The 27,647-nt window shown below is 44.2% G+C and overlaps 1 protein-coding gene across 9 annotated transcripts in view; it reads right to left on the bottom strand.

Moving 5' to 3' along the window:
- Positions 1 to 27,417, bottom strand: part of RAVER2 (ribonucleoprotein, PTB binding 2) — a 39,274-nt gene extending 11,857 nt beyond the window's left edge. For 3 of the 9 annotated variants that reach the window (XM_055815225.1, XM_055815226.1, XM_055815221.1), the window contains exons 1-7: positions 26,790 to 27,163; positions 16,586 to 16,652; positions 9,814 to 10,283; positions 5,703 to 5,894; positions 4,685 to 4,811; positions 3,677 to 3,762; positions 138 to 242 (exon numbers count right to left, since the gene is read on the bottom strand). In XM_055815225.1, coding sequence (XP_055671200.1) covers positions 138 to 242; positions 3,677 to 3,762; positions 4,685 to 4,811; positions 5,703 to 5,894; positions 9,814 to 10,283; positions 16,586 to 16,652; positions 26,790 to 26,963 — 1,221 coding nt within the window. In that variant the 5' untranslated portion in view covers positions 26,964 to 27,163. Of the gene's footprint in view, positions 1 to 137; positions 243 to 3,676; positions 3,763 to 4,684; positions 4,812 to 5,702; positions 5,895 to 9,813; positions 10,284 to 16,585; positions 16,653 to 26,789 lie in introns of all 9 variants that reach the window. The other 6 variants (XM_055815219.1, XM_055815224.1, XM_055815228.1 and 3 more) reach the window with 5 other exon arrangements.
- Between the last annotated feature and the right edge of the window lie 230 nt (positions 27,418 to 27,647).

The raw sequence follows: 27,647 nt of genomic DNA, 5'->3' as shown, positions 1-27,647 counted from the left end.
TTTTAGATATACTAAAATGTTAAAAGTATACTAGACAAAAACAGTTATCTGTTTTAGCAGTTTTAAGAATGTTGAAGTTGACAGTCTTGAAGTTGAAGAATGAAGAAAGACAGTCGAAGTTGAAGTGATGACCTTACACTATTAGCCTTAATGTTTTCAATCTTCATCAGCTGCTGCTGTGGCAATGGTAGGTGAGCCGGGCTCTGCAGCAGTAAGTTAGATGTACTCCCCAGAATTGAACTCTGTGGAATTATTAAAAAAAGTGTTAGCTAACAGTCCAGGAAAACAGTACATTCTTGAAACATTTTCAGATGATACTTCTTAAAGAAATCTAGATTACTTTCTGAGTTAATACAGCAAAGGAAAACAGCTGTTTCTTCCACAGAACTTGATTTTTGTTTCATTCATATTTCAAGCTCTTCTAACCTCTCTTCCACCTAGCCCTTTTTTTCACCTCACAACTACAAGTATGCTTTGTGATGGCTTTTACAGGATCATGAGTAACTCCAAATACAATCCAGACTCCATTGCAGTCCCTGTGTCTAAGCCAAGATGGAAAGTGAAATGTGTTTGGAGCCTCTGCAGACAGACTAGATAGGGGAGTTACCTATAGTGCCAGTAAGAAAGATGAGACACAAGGATTTCAGGGGATTAAGAGCCCTCTGAATAAGGACTTCGTTGTTGTTAACATCTGCACTGTGCCTTGCATTTCAGTTTTAATACACAATCTCCGCCAGGTATCTATACACTTCACAGGACTCAGCTGCAACTGGCAGGGACTCTCATCCCTTGCTTTACAGTGACCAAACAGTATCTTCACTTTCAAAGAAGAATATCCAGATATGCTTCCCCTCTCTTTTTAGTGGCAAATATCTACATGAAATTCTATTCCAGAACCATTAAAAGGCTTACAAATCACAGTGCCTACAGATTGCCAAGTCTATAAAATATTAGTATTTTTCATTCAAAACATTCTGCATCAGTTTGCCAGCAGAACCGAGACACTTAACAACTTTGGGGCACCATGTTCAGACTCTGCTACTGGTATATTCAGCATTATGTGGCTTAAACGAAACCTTATGTCCACCCTGGATCAAAACCCACATTATGATTCATCCTAGCTGAGCACCGGCTTGAAACTGTCTGACAGCAGCTTCTGAGCATGATCTGTGAGGCAAAACATAAATTGCTCAACAAACCTTTTTGTACAGTAGTGCAATAAAGATATATGGGACACTGTGTCAAATCATGAGTATAGCCTTCCTCATTTTTTTGAAATCTCCTACATAGGAAAGATCACCAAAACCAGGTAATGAAGATGGAACCCCACAAAAGCAGGCAGCCCTCCCAATGCACGGCTCTGCAGATTTTGCCACCTCCTGCAAAACACTTCAAAACTATTTTCAAGCCTAAGTTTGTCTGAATATACACCCCTCTGTACCTGTAATATGGGCTTCTGGACTCAGAAATGTGCAATTTAAAACAAAAAAAGTGCCATATCTACATTAGTTATATATCTGCTCTTTTAACTGCCTTAGTGATTTCCATTAAAAATTATCCAGGGCTGTTTATTGTCATCGATACCAGTGTTCTTCCTTCTTGGTTACGTCAACAGAGAACATTTACTAGTTCAACTGCAAAACTTTCAGACATACAGGAGTGGAAAATCAATTTGGTTCGAATCCTCAAAAGAAAGTCTCTGGGTTAATAAACATTCAATAAACTGTTGGATGACTGAGGGAAACACACGACTGTAAAAGCTTAAAATGCATTATTTTAGCACACGGTAACTATAACTAAGAGAAATTAAAAGAAAGAAGTTTAAAATCATGCCACCTCCACAGTTGAAAGATTACTTAATGAATAACCTTCTGTTGAATCTTGATCAAATTCCCCTCTGTTGAATCTTTTTTTATGGATTATTTTCTAATGTTGTGGCATAGTCATCCTAAACACGTTATTTCTTCTCTCCTTTTTTTAAAATTTTTTAAACTTGTTTTTTAAAAAAACAACTTTATAAAACCTTGACTATAAAATAGCAAAACCAAGATATACAGTAAGCTGAATCAGTGTGTGACTGGGGAGGTGGAGAGAGAGTCAAGCCAAGACACTGTGTCTGTTCCTCTATCTTGCAACAACACTGAATTTCAAGACAATAAAAACAGTGACCTGGTTCTCTGGCTTTAGAGAATACTCTGAAATAAGTCACTGAATAACAGAAAAATGTGCCTAACAGAAGGAACTGGGATAATCAAATCATTGTCAACAAAATTCAGGCTATTAGACCAGGTTTGGAGCTAATTAAATGACAGGAAGCTCCCTGGAAGAGAACTAGACTTGTAAGTCCTCCGAAAGAGAAAACACCAAGTTGTCTAGCTGCAGCGCTCTTAAGCCAAAAAAACATTGGATCATCATCAATCACACTGTTAACTGTGTAAAACATGCCTGTCTCCAGCTGCAATTAGAAAACACTCACATTGCCTTCCAAGGAAGTACAGACTCTCCAAGGCTGAAGAGAGAGCAGCAGTAACTAAACATATCAATTGAAAACGTCATTTAAATGAAAGAAGTACAAGCAAAGAATGATGTTTTTTCTTATTGTACAGGACCAAAGCAACCCATCTGAAAGGGCAAAATTAAGTAGCATTTATTCAAAATGAATATATTCACCTACCAGTTTTTAGCAGAAAAAAACCCAGAAAAGCTAAATATACTTAACAAGTATCTCCGCATTTTGGTGTGGGGTTTTTTTGTTTTTGTTTTTTTTTTTCTAAGATCTTTAAGTCTGTGTTTGCCAAAAGAACAGCAGAAATAACAACTAATTGTATTTTATTTTTTAAATCGGAATTTCTGAAACACCAGAAATAGTAAGTCAAAGCAAATGAATCCAGTCCCTCATGAGTATTTATGAAAATCCCTGCCATGAATATCACAGGCAAACCTCGGCTTCTGGAGCTGGAGCAGTCTCTTAACAGAATCTCAATACAAGGTGGAAGCCAGGCTGCTGGCCAAGTGCACTGCTGCAGGGAGGAGTTCTGGCTGTGGGTGCTACTCTAGCATATACTCATCTCCAATTTCTAGGGCAAACTCACCCAAATATCCTTTATAGTACCTTTCAGAAATTCCGGTGTCCATCTGGAATTACAGATGCTCTCAGAATACTTTAAATAGCTTAAAGCTTGGGGGTTATTTTTGACTAAGTAGTAACATCTGAAAATCACTATTTTTTATGGCATATATAGCACATTCTAGACCCTGCAAACTTTAAAATGAAGATAGCGATGCTAAGCTTTTTGGCTTGAATAAGATAAAACAATCAAGTCTCCACAGGAGAAGGAAGTGTTATGAGTGTGCATTCTCCAAAAGAAATGGCTGTGCCATGCTCCTCCAGCACTAATTTAAAGAGGACTTTTTTTGCCAGTATTAGCAAGTTGTCTCTACATCAACAGGTGTTAGCAAATCAAAAGCTCAGTTAAGATAAAATAACTCACTGTGGATAGTAAGCACAGTCTGCTCTTACATCCCCACAGGCATCTCATAATAGAATGCTTTTCTTAAAGATAGCTTTAATGAAAACTCCTGATTTCAGTTGTAATTCCTTAAAACTTTTGAGAATATTTTTCATGCCAAGATCTCCATATATATCTATTTTGACAGAAGTTATTTTGTCACATACCTGATGAACTTTATTCAACTGCAAAAAAGGTGGGCCAACTGCGGAATTTATAAGGTGAGGTAAACCTGCTGATGCTCCAAGAACTGCTTTAGAAACACAAGAAAACATTGTAGGCAAGTAAAAAATCTTCAAAAGAGTTATCTTATTTTTTTTAGATTTGGTTTTCATGAAACTTTCCAGTGTACTAAAGGTCACTATAATGAAACTTTTCAATACACCCAGCTCTGATCTGCAATTAAGAGCACATGAGACACAAATACACTCTCAAGGCTCTCCTCTAAAGCTGAGTTTCACTCCAAGATTCAGAAATGCCTGGAGCTGATTACAAGACCACAGCATTATCTCAAGTGCTTTGAAAAGTCAGCATTAGCCGTCATGTTTCTTTGCTGAAGTGGCCACTTCACACAATTTCTGTGTTATCTTCTGTCAATAGATCATGTTACAAACTCTTAGCTGTCCCCCACTTGACTCTTCAAATTATCTGTTCTCATCTCTGTTCCTAATGCTTTTTCACCATCTGAAATGTGGTAAGATTGGTTTTTGTATGTTTAATAACATCCATCCTAATAAGACGACAGAGGAACGTTTCTGGGTAATACCATTACAAATGCTGTTTACAACTACGGTAGCACCCAAGCGAATAAAGATTTACATTGGAAACAACAGGAGAAAGACTCAGGCTGCAAAATTCACATCTAGAATCAGATTTCAACTTGTCATTTTAATGATGTTTTCCAAAACCATTTCATTTTAAACCCATTTCTAATATGAACATTCAGAGACCACAGAGTTAATATGAAGACGTTTTTAGGTAACACTAAATTTTACCCAAGCACAAAGCATAGCAATCCACCTCCTGCTTTCATAAAATGTGAAAGTGTCTACATAAACACACTATACAGCATCTGCACAGATTTTAAAATAGCATTCCTCCTTCACTCATCTGCTGAAAGCCTTGTATCACTAAGAACATGGTTCCTTTTCTTAACTGTTTTTTAAACAACTTACCAGGTTTAACAGCATGTCCACGCAACTGGGGTTGCAGTAGCATTTGCAACATTGCTGGATTGTTAAAACTTTTCATAATCTGCACTGGATTCGGCTCTGGAAGCAAGCCTTTTCTGTTGTTCCTCATCTCCAATTAGAGAGATACAAAAATGTTAGAATCCAGAGAAAACAAGGGATACATTCAAATCCCTCAAACTTGTGTGACAATGACACACAGAACTCATTTTCCACAGAAAAACCAACTCCTTCCCTGTTTCCTGCTCTTTTCCCTGTTCATTTTCCCTCAAATGAGATACCTAACAAACTAGTCCCCCCCAGAACTTCAAGCATATTATTTTTCCTGAGACACATTTATTTTTATCCCATAAGCCAAGACAGAGTTATCAATAAAGTATATGAAAGGCACTGTTAACATGAACACCACACACTGTTTTATAATAGTGCCAGTCATCTCTTTTATGAAGACGGGCTAGAGCTAACCAAAGTAATGAAACTGTTCTGCTTCTACATTTAAGACAGCATCATGTTAACACTTATCACATCCAATTTTCTAGGAAATAACTTGCTAAGACATGTGGGTGTAAAAATCTCTCTTCTATATTGAGCATGAAATTAAACTATTTCTCTTACCTTGAAATTTACCTCAAAATTGACTAATTCTTGCCTGTTTTAAACCAAGTTTAGCTTGCCAAATGACTCTATTTCCCATTACTTTATTTTTTTTCAACTGGAACAATTTATCTTACAGAAAATTAAATTTACAAAAATCCCAGAGCTATGTAAAGTGTAATTTTGTGATATCCTACAGCTGTATTTTACCCTTCCTCCTTGCAGGATATGGCCATTCTTTGCCTAGGAAAGAGACTTAATTGGGCTGACTAGATTTAAAAAATAATTAAAAAAAAAGCTAATGCTTCCAAAAGCTTGGCTCCTTTTCCTAATGCAAAGCAGCTGAATGCCTCTGACCCAATTCAGGTGTATCAAACTCATTCTGAAAACAGATTTGCAAGTATCTTACCATCCTTTGTGCTGCTATAAGTGCTGCTAACGTGCTTCTGCCTGGTGCTCCTGGAGCACAGTATGACACCTGGATTCTCTTTCCTTTGATAGTCATGCCATCAGTGACTTCATGTACTTTCTCAGCCTGCTCTGCAGTTTCATACTCAACCACAGCAAAGTCACCAATGCAACTGTCTTCATCCTGAGCAAACTGAAACAACATTTCACAGCACACTGAAAAAACATACAGAATTTCAGGAACTGCTTTGCGGCACTCTCACCTATCCATGATAAAACACCTCACAAGCAGCTGACACCCTATGTCAACGCCTACCCAAATCAGTATGTTTCTTTCTCAGATGTACTAGATATAAGTTGAATATCATACCTTCATATGATATTTGGCACACATACTCTTACCAACTTGAAATACCACCTTCATGACAATCTAATCTCGGAGAACCTGAACTATAAATGTATTTAACAATTATGTTCAGAATAAAAAAGGAATGAGAAGGAAATTGTACATACAGGTGTATGCCACTATAATCTTTAATTTGCATGAGGATAAGAATTACAAATTCATTATTGTTCAGTTTTTAAGCCTACAATAATAAAGATGTCATTCATCAGACTGTGTGGTAGCTGTTGAAATATATAATGATGCAAATTCCACTGATATATACTGTCTTTTAGGAGAATATGAAGTGTGCGGTTGTATTTAATGCCAAGAGAAGATGCCAGACTGATTAATCAAGCAGACTGGAAACAGGCTTACATGGAAAACAATGCTCTGTTCCTTTGTTTCCGGAGTTTTTATAGCAGAATGAGCAGATTTAAATCAAACAAAAAAAGAGGGCGAGAAGGGAGGGAATAAAGCTTAGGCAAAAATCTCCAGTCCCAAAATGAACAGAAATGATATACTGAAACTAGCTCTTATGTGGAACAGAGGAAATCTCTAGATTTCACTGGATAAAAATAACCTATTCACAACTATTAGGTCCCACAAACTTACATTAAAAATTGCAATAGAAATCTCAAAGATTTTGAAGAAAAAGAAGGTGGTCAGATCTTTAATGCCACTGTTAAAAGACTGGCCTCTGGGAAGAGCTCTGAAGAACACACATATTTTGATATATAAATACACACACACATATATATATATGCTATGTATATATATGTGTGTGTGTGTGCCTATGGGAGAAACACTGTATTTTATTTTGACATCAGTTTAGCTGTACTGGTAAAGACCTGAAGTACTTGTGAAAAGAATGGTTTGCAGCTATGGCACATATTGCAGTTTCATGCACAGTTAAAAACTCCCTTTACATGGGGAAAGTACAGCTGCCAGTGTTCTCACAAACAGATCAGTATTTTTAAACTTCCCAAGTAAACAGGTACAGAAGAAAAGCCCTCTGTTCCTATCTAGGTAACAGTGGAGACTTCCTTGTGACAATTTAAAGTTGACATAAGAAACGAATGAGCTTTTCTGGTTCGTTTTATTAAGCAAAGGATGAAATATATTCCTATAAGTCCTAGGAAAAGTCATTTTTCTAAGACCCATGTATAAGTATTTGGCTTCAGCTTTTCCTGACACAACATTTCTATCGTAAATAGAGGAGACATCAAAATGGTTAAAAAAAAATGGTACCTTTGGAATAAAATGAAATAAACCAGAGTTTATTTAATGAGTTAATCTAAGATAAAAGATCATATTTACATGATGAAATACTGTGTCAGAGTTACCAGCAGAACTAGGCCATGAAAGCAGCACTGAACAGCTACATTAAAAGGAGCCACGCCAGGAGACGCGCAGAATAGTTTAAAGTGACCCTACCAGGGGGACAATCTAAATGCAGAAGTGGTGTGAAGGCTGGACTGGCCAAGACCAGGAAAAGGAAGGAAGACTGTGGCAGTAGTCACCAAGATGTAAAATAACAAGAGTGAATGAACATTTTAGTGGTTTTTCTAAAACATGTTCATTCTTCCAGAAGTTTTCCAGACAAAGGCACTTCTCCTAGTTGTTCTCTATTGAAATTCCCTCCACACCGATGTTTCTGCTACCCTGTCCTCTCCTTGTTTCCTCTTATGTCTCTGCCCATCATTTCACACCTCCTTGCTTTTTTCCACACTTTTTGGGGTCTTCTTCCTCCTCCTTTCTTTGTACTTAATTTTTAGGTCACCTCTCTCATAAAACCATAATTAATTAGCACTATTGTGATGAGAATTCATCCACCACCTTCCCTTTTTCATCTACCAAATTTGAACTACTTGTTTACCTACCTCCACCCTCATATCTTCCCTCTCTGGAGGGCTCTGCTTCCCCCGTTAGCTCATGAGGTTCACCTCTATCACTACGTCTGCAAACTAGCACCTCTGCTGCCTCTCCCCGCCACCTCTCGAGGCAGAGCCTCCCTTACCAGTCAGCACCTGCTGGATGCCCAGTGGAAACAAGGCGTGACTGAGAACAAATCACACGTTTATTCTCTGAGAATCACCAAGAATGAACTGTAAGTTACAATAAGTAAACCTATTTTTCTTCTATTATCATACTTCTATGGTCTACCTAATTAGTCTGTTACACAGTGTGCTTATTCAAGTGATAGGTAATATAAGAATGTGTCAAGAATGTTTTCTTGGATATATTTTTGTCTGGGTGCCTATTTCCCAATTCAAAATCATACTGTCTGATTCCTGTATTTTACAGAAATGTATTTAGTGCCATTTACTGATATAATACATACACAGATGCTCCTCACTTACACCAGGTGTGACCCATGTATCATTATGATTTAAGAAGGAAGGTAAAGCTCATTCTTAAGTGCCTCTAACTGCACTGTAGAATACTGTTAGTAAAAACCATCTTTATCAAAGCTTGTTACTCTTTGAACTTCAGAATTTTTGAAGGATGTTGAAAAATTGCTGGGGGAGCCGATAACAGCCTCCAGATTATCTGACAGCTGGAAAAAAACCCTGAAGTAAAAGACTTTAAAAGATCAATCTGTTTAGCTAATTAAATAAAGACTGAACAAGTGACTTGATTAAAGCATTTAATACCTTCTTACAGGAAGAAAATGGTAGGGAGCAAAGGCTCCTCTATTTAGTCATCAGTGAGGTAAAGCTGAAGGCAGATACATTCAACTGAGAAAGACAGAACTGCAAAATAACAAAGGAAGGGCAGTTTCTGTAAAGAGTTTCTTCCAATTTATGCATCTCCTAGTGTATTTGGATCAGGGAAGTACAAGGATGTACTTTAACTAACTACAAATCACTGGGGCTTGAAAAGAGCACTAGCGAAATTGTGATGGCCTGCAGGTGGTCAGACTAGACAGCCTGATGGACCTTCTGGTCTTAAGATACTGGGGATCTCTGGTTACTTATCCCTGAAGCTAATCCCTGAGCAGCCTTCCAAGACACTTAAGAAGAAAAGCCCAACTAACTCAAATCATACCCAACTATGTGACTATGTAGAAAGCTTTCTTTCTACTGTCTGTTTATGCTATGTTGTTCTGCATCACTTCTACAAGCAACATTTTAATCATGGTCTAGTATCTCACAAGCCATGAAGATGAGTAGGAAACCTTTATACTTGCAGAGACTTCTGCACCTGCAAGCTTTCCAAAAGGCTTGTATCACTGTCAAGCCCAGCAACTATGAGATCCCAAGCCTACATCTTCTTCAGTCAGGGAAAAAAACACATTAGATACTTGCAGAGATTTCCTAAATATATTAATTATATATTCTCCTTCATCTAAACTGTTGCACTTGTGGTATTCATATACTATACCTTTCCTTACTGAGCAATAAAACCATGAGCAACATTTACTTTATAAGTTCTCTAAAGTATTTCTAAAATTAGTTTCAATAAAATACATGAGGAGGGGATGTCTTACAAACATCTTATTGGTGCTTCATGGGTGTGGTGTCCTGCAGAATTCCCAGGTAACATAGACCAATCACTGCAAATCCGTATCAATAAATTATTTGTACCACATCATGTATCACAATGCAGATGCATAATCATTTACTACTTAACGTAAAAATAAAAGTATAAACAAGCAGTGAACCATGCAAATACAGAGCTACTTAAATCAGACCTTGATCTTACAGAAGATACAAATTCAACATACCTGACAGAACACAGGTTTATACTTCAGTGAGAAAGCTTGGATCAGTTCTTTTGAATCAGCATAGTCTTTTTGAAATTTATCTACACAAAGGCACTTAGAGTGAATAAGATTTGTGGTCAGCAGGTTCACATCCATCCACTGTGCAAAGAGAGTGCTCTCATCTAACTGTTTCCCCAGAAGTTCCAGTCTTGCCTTTGCAGCAGAGTCCTTCTTCATATATTCCACAAAGCCATAACCCTTTGAATGGCCAGTAACTTCGTTATAGACCAGAAAACACCTCTCGACATTCCCATACGCACGAACAAGTTCTTCAAACTCTTCCAACGTAAATGAAATGGGCAAATTAGTAATGCACAGCAAAGCATCTGTTGGTTGCAGCTGCACGGATATTTCTTTTCCCCGGAGAGAATACTGGTGAAATTTCTGAATTGCATTTTGAGCTTGCTCTCCATTTAACAGAGTAACGAACGCTGTAAGAGACCAAAACAAGTTGTATCACCTACCACAGCTCCTCTCCAGCTACAGAGGTAATTACTATACCTCTCCCTCCCCCTAAAACCCACCAATGTAAGTCACAGGAAGAATAAGACTTTGCGATGTACCCTGAAGATGCAATGGATAGATGGATATGCTGTAATACATATTTTACAATCTAGCATTATCAACTGGACGTCATGAGTAATTAACTCCAAAAGTGATTACAGAAACACAGATACATACAACCTAACTACCTGTAATACAACAAAAAAACTGTATTTGGGAAACAAAAAGAAACTAAATTTTCTACTGAAGTCAACACATTCCTGATTATACTGATTATCTTTGACAACAGCATCAATAAATTCTCACTTCAGGGTTCCTGGACCTTTTTTGGGTTTTCAGTCCATAATGCATTTCACACAATCAGAGGCATACCCTGGATGCGGTCGGCAGGCACCTCTAGAGGTCATCTTGAATAACATCCTCCTCAAGCAGGGCTACCCAGAGCCGGCTGCACAGGACATCATCCAGGTGGGATCTTAATACCTCAAAGGATGGAGACTCCACCCTCTCTGAAACCTGTAACAGTTCTTGCTGACCCTGTCGTGGTTTAACCCTGCTCGTAATTAAGTACCACACAGCCGCCCCCTCACTCCCCACTCACCCAGAAGGATGGGGAGGAGAATTGGAATGTAAAACTCGAGGGTTGTGATAAGAACAACTTAATAATGAAAATAGAATAAAAATTAAGAGAACAATAACAATAATAATAATAATGATGATGACAATATCACTTATAATGAAAAGGGGGCTGGGGGAGTGCAGGTAAGAATAAAATCCAAAGACAAAAAAAGAAGGAAAACAAGTGATGCAAAATACAGATGCTCACCACCTGCTGACTGATGTTCAGCCAGTCCCCAAGCAAAAAATGGCAGGTCCCAGCCAACCCTGGTCCTGGTTTCAGCTGGGATGGAGTTAGTTTTCTTCTTAGCAGCTGGTGCAGTGCTGTGTTTCGGATTTGGTGTGAGAACAATGTTGATAGCACACTGATATTTTCAGTTGTTGCTGGGTAAAGTTTATACTAAGTTAAGGACTTTTTGGTTTCTTGGGCCCAGCCAGCAAGAGGGCTGGAGTGGCACGGGAAACTGGGAGGGGACACAGCCAGGACAGCTGGCCCAGACTAGCCAAAGGGGTATTCCATACCGTATGACATCACGCTGAGTATATAAACTCTGGGGGAAGGAGGAGGAAGGGGGGAACATTTGGCATTATAGCGTTTGTCTTGTGAGTAACCGTTAGGCGTGATGGAGCCCGGCTTTCCTGGGGATGGCTGAACACCTGCCTGCCCATGGGAAGTGGTGAATGAATTCCTTGCTTTGCTTATGCGTGTGGCTTTTGCTTTACCTATTAAAACTGTTCTTATCTCAACCTTTGAGTTTTACATTCCTTTCTGACTCTCACCCCCGATCCCTCTGGGTGAGGGGGAGCAAGCAAGCGGCTGCGTGGTGCTTGGTTGCCGGCCGGGGTTAAACCACAACACACCCCCAAGTTTATGTACCAAGCAGGACTTCCCATGATATGGAACCTCCCTTTGGCTAGTTTGGGCCAGCTGTCCTGGCTGTGTCCCCCTCCCAATATTTTCTGCCCCTCCAGCCCTCTTGCTGGCAAGGCTTGAGAAACTGAAAAGTCCTTGACTTAGTATAAACGTTACCCAGCAACAACTAAAAACAGCAGTGCGCTATCAACATTGTTCTCGCCAGAGCCACAACACAGCACCGCATTAGCTACCAAGAAGGAAATTAACTTTATCCCAGCTGAAACCAGGACACCCTCACAGTGAAAAAGTGTTTCCTGGTGTTCAGAGGGAAACTCCTGTGGTTCAGCTGGCACCTGTTGCCTCATACCCTGTGAACTAAAGAGGATGCAACAGTCTGTAGCGAACCACACAGGTCCGTGTGTTTTCTTCCAGCGCCCAACTGAAGGGCAAGGCACAGGGCAGTGCCAGGCAAACACGTTGGCTCATTTCAGGGACCGACAGACAACTGTCTTGCACTTCACACAACACTGCCAGCCACTCCTGGATGGACGGCTGGGCAGCGGGACACGTCTTCAACGCCAAAGTTGTGAAAGATCACCTTCCAGAAAACTCCACAAACTTCCTTCTTCCAGAATAGCCTTCAAACCCACAAATCTCAGCAAGTACCACCCAAACTCTTCAAAAGAGAGCAGAGCGTAGGACGTGCTGCTTTTAACTCTCTTTTAACCTTTGCTGAGCTGCTGTTCTTCACATCCTACAGCTAATTTATTTGCTTCCCCAGCACTACCAACTCTCGTTTTCCATTTCATTTTTATTCTTTGTTTAGTTGTGTCTTCTCATTTGACCACTGGAAAAGCGGGATCACATGGATGCAGCACCAACTCCAGGCACCAGCCTTGGTGATGTCACAGACACATCACAGTGGGGACTGCTCGTGGTTGGCCACCTCACCGAGGGGTCGGTGACACGGCTGCCCCACCTCAGGGCTGTGCTGGCTCAGACCGCCAGACAAGGCAGGTGAGCAACAGCTGCGAGGAGCAGGCACCGAGGGGAGGGCAAGGGGGCTGGGGCTGACCACAGGGGTGGAGCGTGACTTCTCTTTTGTTGTTTCTCCTGGGAATTACAGCCAGACTCCTGGAAAAGGACGCAACAAGAGCACGGCTCCTGTCCCTTCTCAGCTCATCACTCGGCGTGAGAGTTCTCAGCGTTCTACAGGACAGATAAGACAGTCCTGGCTTCTACCCCATCCTGGTTTTTGTGGGAGCCTCCCGACACCATAGGCAAAGGTAGCTTCACAACCCTCTCCCCCGCGTAGCCCAGGACTGGCCACCAGCCCTGGGGATGTCCCGTCCCCTCCATGCCACAGCAGGCAGAACAGCAGCAATGGCCCATGTCATGGTGGCTAAGGGACAGCCTTGGTCCAGGGCAGGTGTTGCCTGGCTGTCTGGGATTCATATGATAGACAGCCTTGGCACAAGGCTGGCCCGGTTCCAGGCAGGGAAGCGAGGGCTGCTCATGGTGATAGAGAGTGGCTGCCGAGGTCCTTGCTTCTCCTGTCCTTGACAGCCACACCCTGGACATGAGCACAAACACACAATAGCACATTCCTGTGGTCTCCCACCTTCTCACTCAGGGAGAGAGCTCTCAACACTGCAAAGGACAGATAAGACAGCCCTGCCCCTCTACACCATCCCGGACTTGCAGAGAGCCCCCCAAAAACATGGGCAAAGGGAGCTCCACAAAATTCTCCCCTAGGGAGCTGAGGGCTGGGACACAAGGCCCTGGCCCAGGACTGGTGGTGTCAGGGTGATGTCACAGGGGGCCAACTGCTTATGCTGGTCAACCGACAGTTGTGCCACCCCCCTTATCTCTACCCCATCCAGGTACCACAGGAAGATCAAAGGTGCCCACTACCATGGATAAAGGCAGCATCAGAAGACCCACCTTATACGTACCCCATCATCATCCAGCAGCCACCAAGAAGGTGCCCACAGCCATGGGCAAAAATAGGGCTATAGCACCCACCCTGCCTGTATGCCCCCCTGCTCCCACGGGCAGCTCAAAGGCACCCGCAGCCGGGGACAAAGGGACCTCCGCAGCAGCCAGCACCTCTCTACCGTGTCCGGGTCCCACAGGAAAACAGAACCAACATGCAGCCGTGGAGAAGCGGACCCCTGCAACACGCACGCTGTCTGCACCGTGTCTTCGTCCCACAGCCAACAAGAAGGTGCCCGCAGCCATGGGCAAAACGAGGGCTACAGCACCCACCCTGCCTGTATGCCCCCCTGCTCCCACGGGCAGCTCAAAGGCACCCGCAGCCGGGGACAAAGGGACCTCCGCAGCAGCCAGCACCTCTCTACCATGTCCGGGTCCCACAGGAAAACAGAACCAACATGCAGCCGTGGAGAAGCGGACCCCTGCAACACGCACGCTGTCTGCACTGTGTCTTCGTCCCACAGCCAACAAGAAGGTGCCCGCAGCCATGGGCAAAACGAGGGCTACAGCACCCACCCTGCCTGTATGCCCCCCTGCTCCCACGGGCAGCTCAAAGGCACCCGCAGCCGGGGACAAAGGGACCTCCGCAGCAGCCAGCACCTCTCTACCGTGTCCGGGTCCCACAGGAAAACAGAACCAACATGCAGCCGTGGAGAAGCGGACCCCTGCAACACGCACGCTGTCTGCACCGTGTCTTCATCCCACAGCCAACAAGAAGGTGCCCGCAGCCATGGGCAAAACGAGGGCTACAGCACCCACCCTGCCTGTATGCCCCCCTGCTCCCACGGGCAGCTCAAAGGCACCCGCAGCCGGGGACAAAGGGACCTCCGCAGCAGCCAGCACCTCTCTACCGTGTCCGGGTCCCACAGGAAAACAGAACCAACATGCAGCCGTGGAGAAGCGGACCCCTGCAACACGCACGCTGTCTGCACCATGTCTTCGTCCCACAGCCAACAAGAAGGTGCCCGCAGCCATGGGCAAAACGAGGGCTACAGCACCCACCCTGCCTGTATGCCCCCCTGCTCCCACGGGCAGCTCAAAGGCACCCGCAGCCGGGGACAAAGGGACCTCCGCAGCAGCCAGCACCTCTCTACCATGTCCGGGTCCCACAGGAAAACAGAACCAACATGCAGCCGTGGAGAAGCGGACCCCTGCAACACGCACGCTGTCTGCACCGTGTCTTCGTCCCACAGCCAACAAGAAGGTGCCCGCAGCCATGGGCAAAACGAGGGCTACAGCACCCACCCTGCCTGTATGCCCCCCTGCTCCCACGGGCAGCTCAAAAGTGCCCACACCTACGGACAATGGGAGCACCACAAAACCTGCTGCATCTGTACCCTGTCATCCTACAGACAGCCAGAAATTGCCCACGGCCATGGGCAAAGGCAGAGCTCGAGCACCCACTGTATCCTCACCACATACAGCTCCCACAGGCAGCTCAAAGGGGCCCGCAGCCGAGGACAAAGGGAGAGCTGCAAAACCCAGTGTTTCTCTACTCCATCCAGCTCCCACAGGCAGCTCGAAAAGTGGCTGCAGCCATGGACAACGGGACCACCAAAACAACCATGGTATTTGTACCCCGCTCTCATCCAACAGCCAACAGGGAGGTGCCCACAGCCATGGGCAAAGAGGGCGCCGCACCACCTACCCGACTGACACCCTTTCCAGTTCCCACAGGCAGCTCAAAGGTGCCTGCAGGACTGGACATCGGAGCTGTGCAGCACCCACCATGCCTCTCTACCATGTCATGGTCCCACAAGCAGCTGGAAGGAACACGATGCCACAGACAAGGGGACCTCTGCAACAGCCACGGTAGCTGTACCCTGTCATCATCCAACAGGCAGCAAGAAGTATACGCAAGAGCAAATGTAGTTCTAGCTTTAATCATTCTTCTCTTATTCCTTCCAAGTATTTTCAGATACTTGTCTTTATACTGAACAGAGGCATTCATTCTCAGTGTTCAGCAGTACCTCATAGACAAGCTGGCCTTATTCCAACTTCAATACATTTTTAAGATAATTGGACAGTAAAGTACAAAGTTTTGCTCCTTAAGAGGCAGGTGCCAAGAAACACCATTATCTTCACGGAATCCTGACAGAATTCTGTTACATACACCGCTTTAGTATTTTTCCTGAAAACCAAGGTTGCCTGAGGAGATGGTCCAGGCTGCAGGACCTATGGCAATTTGGAAGGACAGCAACACACAGAGAATTATTTGTCCATTTCTGTACCTCACAAGCACTAGGAATTCGTCAATTCCCTATTTAGGGTATTAAGTTGTAAATGAACTTGAGTGGACCAAAGTAATTCAGGACATTTCCTTCAAAGACTTAAGTATTCCTTTAATAAACCGCTACTGGCTTCATTACCCAACACAAATACATCTGGAGCTAGGTTCATCTTCCTCCAATCCTGTCATAGGCACATGTTGTTTGTCCTAAGAGAAGTCTCAGGACTAGTTTTTCAAAGGGAATCAGACAGTTGAGGTTAGCTTTGTCCCAGAGAGTCGCTCCCTAAGGGAACACATGAGAGAGATACCATAGTGGGATGACCTACTGCTGGCTGGTATCAGTAAGGCTTCCAACTTTCCATTGGCTTCAGTAGAAGGTGACAATCTATGCAGCTAAAAAACATCCCAGAGGGACAGTCAAGCTGTATGACAGCAGAGAATTTGATGACTTCACACACTGCAGATGATCTTCCTCACTAGTTTCACCACACAACTGAAATGGTTGACACTGGCAGATTTGAAGTTCTTACCTGTTCTTTTATTTCTGTCCACATAACAGTACTTGATTTCATAATCTTTAAATAAGTCATGGATTTCCTAAAAGAGAAAGAAACGTCAGATGAGTAATTCACCAGAGCAAATAAGGCCAGAAATTAATAAAAAAAAAAAAAAAAAAAAGCAAATCACAACCAAGAATGTTTCAAATAAACAGAAAATTTGACCATAGAAACACTATCAAATATTTGTTTTTAAAAGAGTCGGTTACAATACTGCAGCAATGTTTTTATCTCATGTAAAAAATAGGCTTACTGGATTTGATTATTTTACTTCTCATTATATAAAGTCACATAAGCACAACAGGGTGTCCTGTTGACTGTCTTTTGACAAAGACGAGTAACATCACAGTTCATAAAGTAGCAAAACCCCTACAATTTCTCCAAAGGACTGCCAACATATTTAAAATAACATACAGACAAGAAGTACTGGCAACATCACATCATGCAGTTTACTGAGGGCAATGCTGTCATAAAACACAACAGTTGCTTTAGTTGCCTGTAAATGCTTTAAAATATTCTCAGTCTTTTAATAATGAATATTCTGTCAACCAGAAGATAATCGTGCACAGAACACCCCCTGGAAAGTATCCTCTATCAACTATGCACAGACGGTCAACGAAGAATCAATCCCAAGCATTACTTACTCGCGCTAATTCACAGGGAGACAGCAGGGGTGTGGGAGGGGTGGGGTAGGAGCAAGCCTAAGAGGTTTGTACCCATTTGCTATAGCTATTCCCAGTAAGAGCAAGGTGTATGCACATGCCCCACAAAACCATGAACGATTATCAGTTCAGTGGTGAGAATACAAAGAGGAACTTTAATCATCCCCAAGAGGAAACCATGAGTAGCAACCTGTGTACATGTATTCTTTCAGTTGGATCAATCTCATACACAACAGCAAAAGACCATTTGAATAAGCAAAATAATCAACCAGCTTTCTCTGAAAGTTTAATTGCAGACAATTGCCAGTAGCCCAGCCTACTTGCCACTTTGTTAATTCGATATATATAGTCTAAAGGTTAATTGGGTTCTCTGTGACTGGTATCAGGTGTATACCTTTTAGTCAAGTGAGCACCAATCTCTAGTTCCACTAGTTAACAGCTGTCAAATACTACATTAATAAAATATGGCAGCGTTTCTCAAGCTACCAGACATCCTCTATCAGATGTGATAAGGATGTGGTTTCTAAAAAGCTAAATATGCCAGGCACAATTCAAAGATTCGAGCCAGGTAGGCGACTGGACATCTCTTTGACATAAATTAGATGGTAGTTTCTTGTCAGTCATGAGAGACCGGGAAGACACCTTCTGCACAGTTTTGTACAGCTCAGCTGTATTGTGCCACTGAAAACTCCAAAGAAGTTATTTCTGTCCCACTTAGAAAAAGAGGGATATATTTACCTTTTTTATTTCTTGCATGATTTTACAAGAAAAAACACTGGAAATTTTATATGATCACTAAGTAGCAGGCAATACTATTTCAAACTGCTCTGAACACTCTTTTGAAAGTCATCTGTGAATCACATGATTTCACATGATTTCCCATTAACTGTTTGAAACTTTAATTGAAAGAGAAAATAGATAGTACTGAGCATATTTTTGTGGGGTAATTATAAGGTCTCATGTGAAAAATGATGAGGACATAAGAAAGATTTAAAATGAAAACCTAAATTAAGTAATTTTAGTAAAGATTTTAACACCAGCTTCCACAGGTTGTTGCAAACACTGCCAAGTTTTTGTGCAACAGGATCTTGCTGGAAGGTGCTTATTCTTGTGCTCCCATGGTCCCTGTGGCAGGGCCGAGACCTTACCTGCAGAGCTGGGTTTGTGTAGTATTGCAGTGAAAGCATTTGTCACGTAAAGACCATTCCGGATAATTTACAAAAATAAAACACACCATGACGACCCTTAAGCAAATGTATACTCCTTCAAACTAAACAGATAAGTAAATATGCGCGTACATTAGACTAAGACTCTTCATAGTATTTTCAGAATTACTAAGACAGCTTTTGAACTCAGGCACTTCTCCAAACTTTACCTTCAACATCTTGCAACACTTGGTTGTTAGAAAAGAACCAACACTATTACCATTTTAATGTTGTTAACAGTTTCTGTTCCCCACAGCTCAGAGCAGAACCGTCAGGGAAAGCAATAAGAACACTTTTATCTGCTCCTCCTAACCAGGTTCGGCTGCGCACCACCAAACATCGTGCACCACCAGCACTGAACGCAAACACAGTTGGTCCCTTTGGTGTAAGCAGTTAGCCAGTACTTGGGCCAGGAAGGAGTGTTTACTCTAGGAGGAGAAATGGGTCATCCAAGTCAGGTATATTCTCTGGTGCGAACCTATCAACTTGCAAGGAATGTAAGCAGAGGGCTGTTTCCCTGAGCACAGCAGAAACAGCCAGCCACAGGTCGTTCCCGGTTCCTGACCTTCCAATTGCCTGCCCCCCCCCAGCCCAGCCATGCCAGCCCTCTCCTCACATCAGGGCCTACCGCCACCACCACACGCACCCACAGAGAAGCCGTTAGCCCCTACCCACACTCTGTGGCAGGAAAACCTTTTGCCCTCCCCAGGTTAGCCTTACCATGGCATCACCTTGTGCTGGGCAGCCATGCAAGAACGGCAAAGCAAGAGCTCACCATTTCTTATCCCATGAGGTTTAGCAATGCGGTAGTACTAAACCCAGCGATGGCACCACACACAAGCACTGGTTGCCATCCCCAGTGCCACCACTTTGCCCATGCTCACAATATTCACATTCAAACCATCTGTTGACCAAGCCTGGCCACTGTTAGCATTTTTTCCACATAACGTTCATGAAGTTGCTTCTCCTAAAGGATTGTTTTCCTCTTTTATAATAGAATGAATCTATTAGTCTAAAAACAAGTGACCAACAATCACCACAATAATCACGATTTAACTGCATCATACAAAGTCTAAACGTAATGGCAACATCCACTAACGTGCTGGAGGTCTAGATGGCATGAGTGTCACACTGAACATCGGGCTAGATGATAGTATTTCGACAACAAAAGTTTTGAGCAGTTATAAAGCTATCTGGCAGACACAGAGCAGTCACAGATCCCATAAAGTTTCTAACACAACCACTGTTTATAGTGGGGTCTGTCTTGGCCCTTAATTATTGCACTCCTAGGATCAACTCAGAGCCGGCTCCTGAACCAGACCTAAAACTAGCACCAACTCTCGGGCACCGACGTGCGTTTGCACCCCAGCAAAACGGAGCAGAGCCCATGCCAGGCAGCTCCTGGGGATGTGTCCCTGGACAGAGCAAGGATGATATGTACCGCAGAAAGGGAGAGGAGGAGAGAAAAACAGAGAAGAGAGCTTGCTCAGAGTAACAGCAGTTGCATAAACATGCAGGCCATACCAGCGGCTGTAACTAAACATCTTGGAAAGGAAATGTACAGCCCCTTAAACTTTCAGAGTTCTTAAAAGCAGGCTTCAAAGCTAGTTAATCTTAGCATCAGTAAAAATTAAAATCCTAACCAGAAAACAGTCAGTTCACCCTTGAAAATTTGCAGAAAAACCAAAACCAAATGCATTAAAAGGAGTTTAAGAGAAACCACTAATGAATACAGGCTAAATATACCTTAAAAATGCATTATTTACTACTGTAAGAAACATGGTCTTGAAAGACTTCAGTTCTTGTCCTGTCCTGTCTTGTCTTGGGTAGAAAAACTGGCAACATGATATTCTACCACATACGATCAATATGAAATCTGCATCTCTCAAATGGAAAGAATGCTTTCCTCAGAGAGGATCCGTCTTGATGCTTTATTACCTACACCGTTTAAAACGCAAACAAGGAAGGGAGCTACTAACAGGCACATTTGCCCTATTTAGCAAATTAGTAAAGCTCAGATTTTACTTCCAATAAAATCAGCTTTTCATACCCAGGATCTCACAGTGCAAGAATATGCAAGAAATACTCAGCCACCACCTGGAACAGTATACTACACGTGTAACACCTCCAGCACCCTAAACCCAAGCGTTTTTCTCTCTCTAGATGTAACACTGATTTGTGTTGTTCTGGCAACAAAAATATTTAACAATTATAACAGTGCCTGGCCAGATTTCTACAGTAAGCTTTAGTGGTGGTTCCAATATAAACACTGCACAAGCCCGGTCTATAACTTGGCTCTCAGTCAGTAGCTGAAGGCCTCAACTTGACACACATATTCTTGAAATGGGAATCAATTATGTCTTAAGCAGCTGAGCTAAGTAACATGTTTGGCTAACCAAGAAGTTTTAAATCATCTCGTAACTAAAAAAGACTTTGTTTTCATTTGTAGAGACAGAGCAGGAAAGAGGAGGAGTTCCTGAGAAAAAGAGAGCAAGAAAGAGGAGGAAAAAAGGAGGGAGGGCGGGAGGGAGGCAAAAAAGTAGTCTGCTATGGGGAAAGAAAAAAGGGGGGGGGGGGGGGAGGTAGTAAGAAAGAGAACATTAGCACAGTTTAAAATTATAATCTTTTACTGAGGGAAAATCCTGGAGCCTCTGTTGGACAATGAGAAGTGGAGGACACAGCGCCAATGACAGGGCTAGATACCAAAGCACAAGGTGTGATGCACAGTGCAATTCTAAACACCTCCTGTCTGCTAATGACCACAGAGGTAGGAGGTCCTCAAATTTTCACCAACAGCGCATCGACTGCAGATAAATCTTCCCTTGCTTCTAAAGAGCAAAATCTCAGACAAAGATTGGGCTCACCATACTGTATAGTATGTTCTCTCCTCTGACATGTTCAGGGTTTTTTTCAATGTTGCATTAAAGAAAGTTCTTAGATGAGCAACAGCTGTAGGATCACGTCTAAGATGTTTAGCAGATGTTTACCTGCCCAGGACTCCAGGAACAGTGAGCCCTGAGATGTGCCCTAAAGCTGTTTGCTCAGCACATTCCCTCTTCACTTCCACGAACAGTCACAAACTATGAAAGTTGCAACAAAATCATGCCTGTAATTTTAGGCCACAAACTGCTTCTGGTGCAAACCTTTTTGTTTGAGAACTGACTCCCACTTTTGTAAGATCATACCCTCCAAAGATCTTTATTAAAGGAATGTAAGAAAACGTTAAGAGAGAAGAACAACAGTTTCTCAGTAAACTTATGACGGACATGGAAGGAAAAACATATTTCTCTGATCTTCCAGAGACATATTAGTGTGTTGATAAGAGGAACACTATGAGACTGCAAATTAATTTCATCATCCTGGGTATTCTGGGTGGTATGCAAGCTAAATGAAAGATGAAAAAGACATAGAAGAGGTAACACGAGAGAGCAAGAACACAAAGCAAAAGAAAAGCAAGAAAGAAAATAAAAAAAAACCCCACGTACATCCTAAGGCATGGAAGCTACTCACTATCCAACAAGTATGCCTTTCATGTTCAGTCAGCGTGACAGGGGACTAACTAAAACACAAAGGCCCCTTCTACTTAAACGTCAGGCATACAACAGCCTGGGAGAGAGTACTTCCTCAAATCATCGCAGCTCATTAAAGGCTTTCGATCAAAAAGGAACAAGGAAAAATTGGGGCTAATCCAGCAAGAAAGAAGGGAAGGAAAAAAAACCCAAACCCAACCAACCACTCCACCAGAAACAGCATCACGCTAAGCAGTGATTTGTCTTTTGATCAGGAACAGACACCAGTGAAAAAAACTGGGTAGGCACATCAGGTCCCAAAACACAAGATAAATCCCCATCCTGGGTGGACTGCACCAGTTCCTTATCAACACCTAAAAATATTTCATCTTTCTTTAGACTCCATCATACCAAAGAAGAACTACAGGGTATTAAAATAATTAATCAGCCCTACTTTACTTCATGTCCTACATCAAAGTAGAACATTCCCTCTACAACATTTATTTTCTAGCCTCGGGCGTTAAAGAAGAAAAGCAGGAATGTGAACGTAATATGGTGGCATTTGAAAATAATAAAGCACAGGAAAAAACTGCTTGGAAGCAAGTGCATCTCTCACAGAAACTCACGCCTTAACTGCAAAGGAGGGAATCAAAAAGTGAATAGCCCTTGCTGGTCAGCTAAGCTTCGCAGTGAAGAGTGGAGATTTTGCTACACATCTCAGTAAAGATTAGCAGGAAAGATAACCCAAGGTCTGTTCTTCCCAACAGCAACTCCATGGGATACAAACTGGTATGCCAGGGTACCAGACTGCTGGCTACGTCACAGTAATGAGCCACTGCTCCTATGGAAGTTAATCAGACATAAATAAGGAACCCCTAGGAGTGAAAAAACAGGGCCTTGGGGGAAATCAAAACCACTTCTTGTGATCCACTGAGGTAATTACACAAACCAAAACAAGCAGAAGCTGACTTGCTAAACAGGAAGTTTTATTTTGCTGGAGCTGAAGCAAGGTACAACTTCAGTTACATTCTGGTCATCCTGAAGTCCTTAGCATCTCTTTACCAGTAAAGAAGAGAAGTTACCATCATTTCCCTCCCTCTCTCCGCCCAGAGCTGTCCTTTTGCCTCCCAGAGCATTCAGAGCAGTTTCAGGGTAATTCCAAGGTCCTTCAATTTGCGATGCATGCCTTTCAACACTGCACTTTCAACATCATATGTGATTGTGTTCCTTGCTGTTGAAATGGATTAATTGATTCATCAGCAATGACAGTTCAGGGAGATGCACACACAAGGCAATCGCAAGAGATGTCCAACCAAGAGACTGACAATTCATTGCCGAGCGCTGACCAGAATAAAACGAACAACTACAACCGAGCTTAGCTTTAAGTCTCTTTGCAAAGATTCTCAATACAAACATCAGCCTTGCCACAACACTGCAGCAGAGGATATTAATCTAACAAGAACACACCCGCTATCTGTTACTTTCAAAAAGACAGACACCAGTGGGACAACCTCGCCTGTCTTACTGCAAAACATCACATTATCAGTGCCCTCCCAGGATTCCTTGAATCCTTCTAATGGCCCTACACACTAACGAAGGCATAAAATTATTACTCTGGTAAGAGCAAATGACAGTTCCTCACTCTTGCAATAAGAATTGCAAGTGAGAGGAGTATGTCCGTTTCTAGGTCATTATCACACCACAGCACAGTTCAGGTACTGTGCTGGAGGAATCCGACAAGGATGAATATAGGGACCTAACTGGCAACTCTGGAAGACTTCACCATGACAGGACAGTACAAAGTCAACTGACTTGCCAACTAAACAGAAAACGGGCAATTTGCCTTCAAGAACAGCGAAGGTGCAATATAAAAATGTTTACTGCAGATCTGTCACCAAAAAATCCTTTCTCCATCGCTGCAGTGAGAGAACTGCTTGAAGAAATACTAATCCTGCAAGTATGTATTTGCAGAAAGAATCTTTGTGATGTAATTTTGACTTAATTTGTTCCCCTTCGGATTTCCTTCATATTGAGACTCAATGAGAAAAAGCTTGTCAATGCTGACTTTCTTGGGTGCTACAGACTGCACAGTGCTTTTTATTCCGACCGTCCTTCCTCTTGAAAGCAGGCTCTGGATTTCCTCAGGAACACCGATGTTGCCAAATGCGTTTAGAGAGAACGCCACTTGCCAAGATTCAAATGTGGGCAACCTCTGACCCTTAACAATACCCACCCAGCACCTAAAGTGCTGAACACTTCGGACACTTAAAGATCCCTGTTTGGTTTCTAAGACTACAAACCTCTGGTAACGTTTCATGGCTAAGGCACATCTCTTCCATGGCCTTAATTTATTATTATTTTTTTTTAACTTCAGTTTCACACAGGTGGAACTCCAAAGGTAACAGAAGATTACAATAATAAAGAAAACAACCTGTTAATATGTAGCTACAACTGGCAGAGGAAAATGCTTGTTACCTAATTTCACCTAACAAAAATTGGGAGCTTTGTTCTCATTTTGAAGATGATGAGCCTTCTGACAAAACTGAGTATCTCCAGCAATCTGTATCCGGAGAAGAGCAGTTTCTCACTTGGAAAGTATTTTGGTGAATCTTGGTCTCACTCTTCACTTAACAACAAATGATAGCAAACTCAGCACCCCAATGATTAGAGATGAATATTTACATTTATGAAAACCTGTTCTAGAAGACTTTGCTGCATTTTAACATTTAATGTACAACTCTTTCCTCATGGTGAATAAACTGACCAGACCAGCAATAGTTTATCTGATTTTACTTGGCTAACCGATCACTTCAAGAAGGAAACAGCAGACAAAGCACCTCTGCGTGGCGTTTACCAAGAGTGTTAATTTGAAATAACTAATGTTAAATTTGGTGGTAATTTTTGGAAATGCATGACAGCCAAATACACAGGTATACTTCACATGCCTGACCACAAACATACTTCTCCTTTCCAAAACTGCTCCAGGACAGAAACTTTCTCTGTACACCACAACTATTCTGCCTTTACACGCCGTCACCAATAGCTCAACAACGTTAACAAATGTAAATGACATTTTTTGAAACGGTATTTCAGGACCTGTACATGGTGGTACTGTTCTATCCTATTAAGAGGTGAACATCAGGACCTTACATACAGAGAAAAAGGCATCTAAACGCTACTTCTAAGGTATCAAAACAAAATGGCAAACTTCCAAAATATTACGTGGCTGCCAAATCGGACCTTCACACTACTATTTCCCTGTAGCATTCTTTGTCTGACCAGGCAACGCCAAGCCTGATGGCTTCCATATGGGTGAAACGTGCTTTTAAGCAGCACACATGTGAATTCATGAAGTACCTGCTGCATGCAACAGGAGCAAGTTAACACAACTGTTCTGAGTGTCAGACAAAGTGATCCTGTTCCAGCTATCCGCAGAAAGCATCCTGTGATACACCAGTAAGCCCTCTCTGTCAGCACAGTCACGTGTGATAGCTTCTTGAAGAGACGATGAGGATTAGCAGGTTTTTCCAAGTTGTGAGTTTACTATTGGATTAGGTTATTAGGTTGCTATACACAGAGGTGAGGCTCTACACGTAAAACATCGTGCAGGACCACAGCAAAGCTGCCGTATCTAAAGCTCTACCTATAATCACACTACAAGCAACAGACCGAAAGGTGCCAGGTATACCAGAACAAAATATGAAGTGCTGCAGCAAGCAAGCTCGGTACTCTGGATCAAATTACACTGATCGCTGAAAGATTCTCTCCAAAATGAATGGTCCCTTTCTGCCGGAGTTATGGAGAAAATGATAGTCTACACGTGTGCACTTACCCGCAGGTAGCAAACTTGCCTGTGCTTTAGGGAGAGAAGGGAAGAGACACAAGGAGCGGTTTAGAACAAAAGCTGTAATTACTTATTTTTTTATACTTGTGCATCAAGTTGAGTATTTGGATCTGGTAAAGATCCGGTAAGTGACTGGGCTACCAAATCACCTCAGAGACTGACTCATGCATTAGTTCACGAGTTTGCCGATCTTCTGCTATGAATAGCGGTAATTTGAGCGGAATTTTCCTAAACCACCACCAGATTGCAGAAAACCACTTTCACTGAATACACGCTGCTCACCTCCGGGAAAAAAAAATGCCTTTTAGCTTTGTTTTTACACAGAAACGGGCTGTAAAGGCGCCTTACCTGTTCGGCGAGGGCAGGCGCGCAGGTGCCCCCCGCGCCAGTAACGGCCCGCGCCGGCCGTCGCCTCCCCTCAGGGGCCGCCACACGGGCGCTACCCCGCGCCGCCGCCCAGGGAACCGGGGCTGCCCCGGGACCGCAGCTGCTCCCTCACTCCCGGGCCCGGCCCGGCTCCCGCAGGCGGGCGGGTAACGGCGGGCGGGCACCCCCCGCGGCGCCCTGCCCTGCCAGGCGTCGCGCCCCGCGGCTGAGGGCGACGGTTCCCGCCCGGGGGAGGCCAGGCTGCAGCCGCTCTCCGCAGGCACCGCGGCCGCGGGCGGTAACAAAGCCCATCTGCCACAGGAGGCGTCGGGAGAAGCCCGAGCCGAGCCGCGGGGGGCAGGAAGGAAGGAAGGGGGGGGAGGGAGAAGGGTGCGAAGCTGCAGCCCGCGGAATCCCTGAGGGCGAGGGCTAACGGCGGGCCGCCCCGCACCTCCCTCAGGCCGGCCCCGCGGAGCGGCTCCCCCGCAGCAGCCGGCCCTGCTGCGGGCGCTTCCCCGGGCACGAGCCGCCTGAGGCGCCGGCGGGAGCGCGCCACGCCGCCGACCGGCTGAGGGGAGGCGGCGGCCGTACCTGGCTGCTGCTCTCGGCCGGCAGGTTCCTCAGCAGGATCTTACGCCTGTTGCCCAGCTCCCGGCGGGTGCTCGCCAGGCGCCTCGCCACCTCCTCGGGGCCCAGCGGCGGCGGCCGAACCCCCCGCGACGACTCCGCGGGCAGCTCCGCACCGCGCTCGGCTGCTGCCGCCATCTTGCAGAGCGCCCGGGCGAGCGGGGGGAGCCGCGGGGCACGGCCCGGCCCGCCGGCGGGGCGCCGAGAACCACGCCAGGCCCCGCCGCCCGCTCCCCGCCCCCGGCCCGCCCCCCGCTCCCCGGCCCTGCTGGGGCAGCCGGGACCCGCGCAGCCCACGCTGACGAGCCCGGCGGGGGGCAGCCCGCGGGGAGGGGCCGCAGCCCACTCTGAGGAGAGAAGGGCGGGGCGGGGGCGGAGCTCGGCGCTGCCCTTCCCGCCCCCGGCCCGCCGCCTCCTCGGGGCGCGTGGGGATGCGCGGGAGCAGCGGGGCCGCGGTAACGCGCCTGCGGAAGGACTGCGCGCTCTCGAGGAGAGCCTGGGCTGCGTTATGAGGGAAGCGACCCCAGGAGCCATCATGGCAGAGGCGCCTCACAGAGGCCAAGGCCTGGGCAGCGGCCCTCTCCCCTCACCCGGCACGGCCCTGTCCCCTCCCGCCATCACCACCCTCCTTAGGTACAAGTTCACCCAGAGCCACTGAAACGCAGGATGACAACAAAATAAAGCAGGTCTGGACTGAACCCAAACGCTCCATCCAAGGTTAGCAGGCACGACGGGCCGAGATGATCTTGTTCTAATTTTATTCTCCATCGGAAACATACCAAACAAATCACAAAGCCTCCAAATGGGTAAACCAAGGCCTGC

Source organism: Falco peregrinus, chromosome 10, assembly GCF_023634155.1.
Source record: "Falco peregrinus isolate bFalPer1 chromosome 10, bFalPer1.pri, whole genome shotgun sequence".
NCBI classification, from domain to species: domain Eukaryota; kingdom Metazoa; phylum Chordata; class Aves; order Falconiformes; family Falconidae; genus Falco; species Falco peregrinus.
This window is presented reverse-complemented; position numbering and strand designations above follow the sequence as displayed.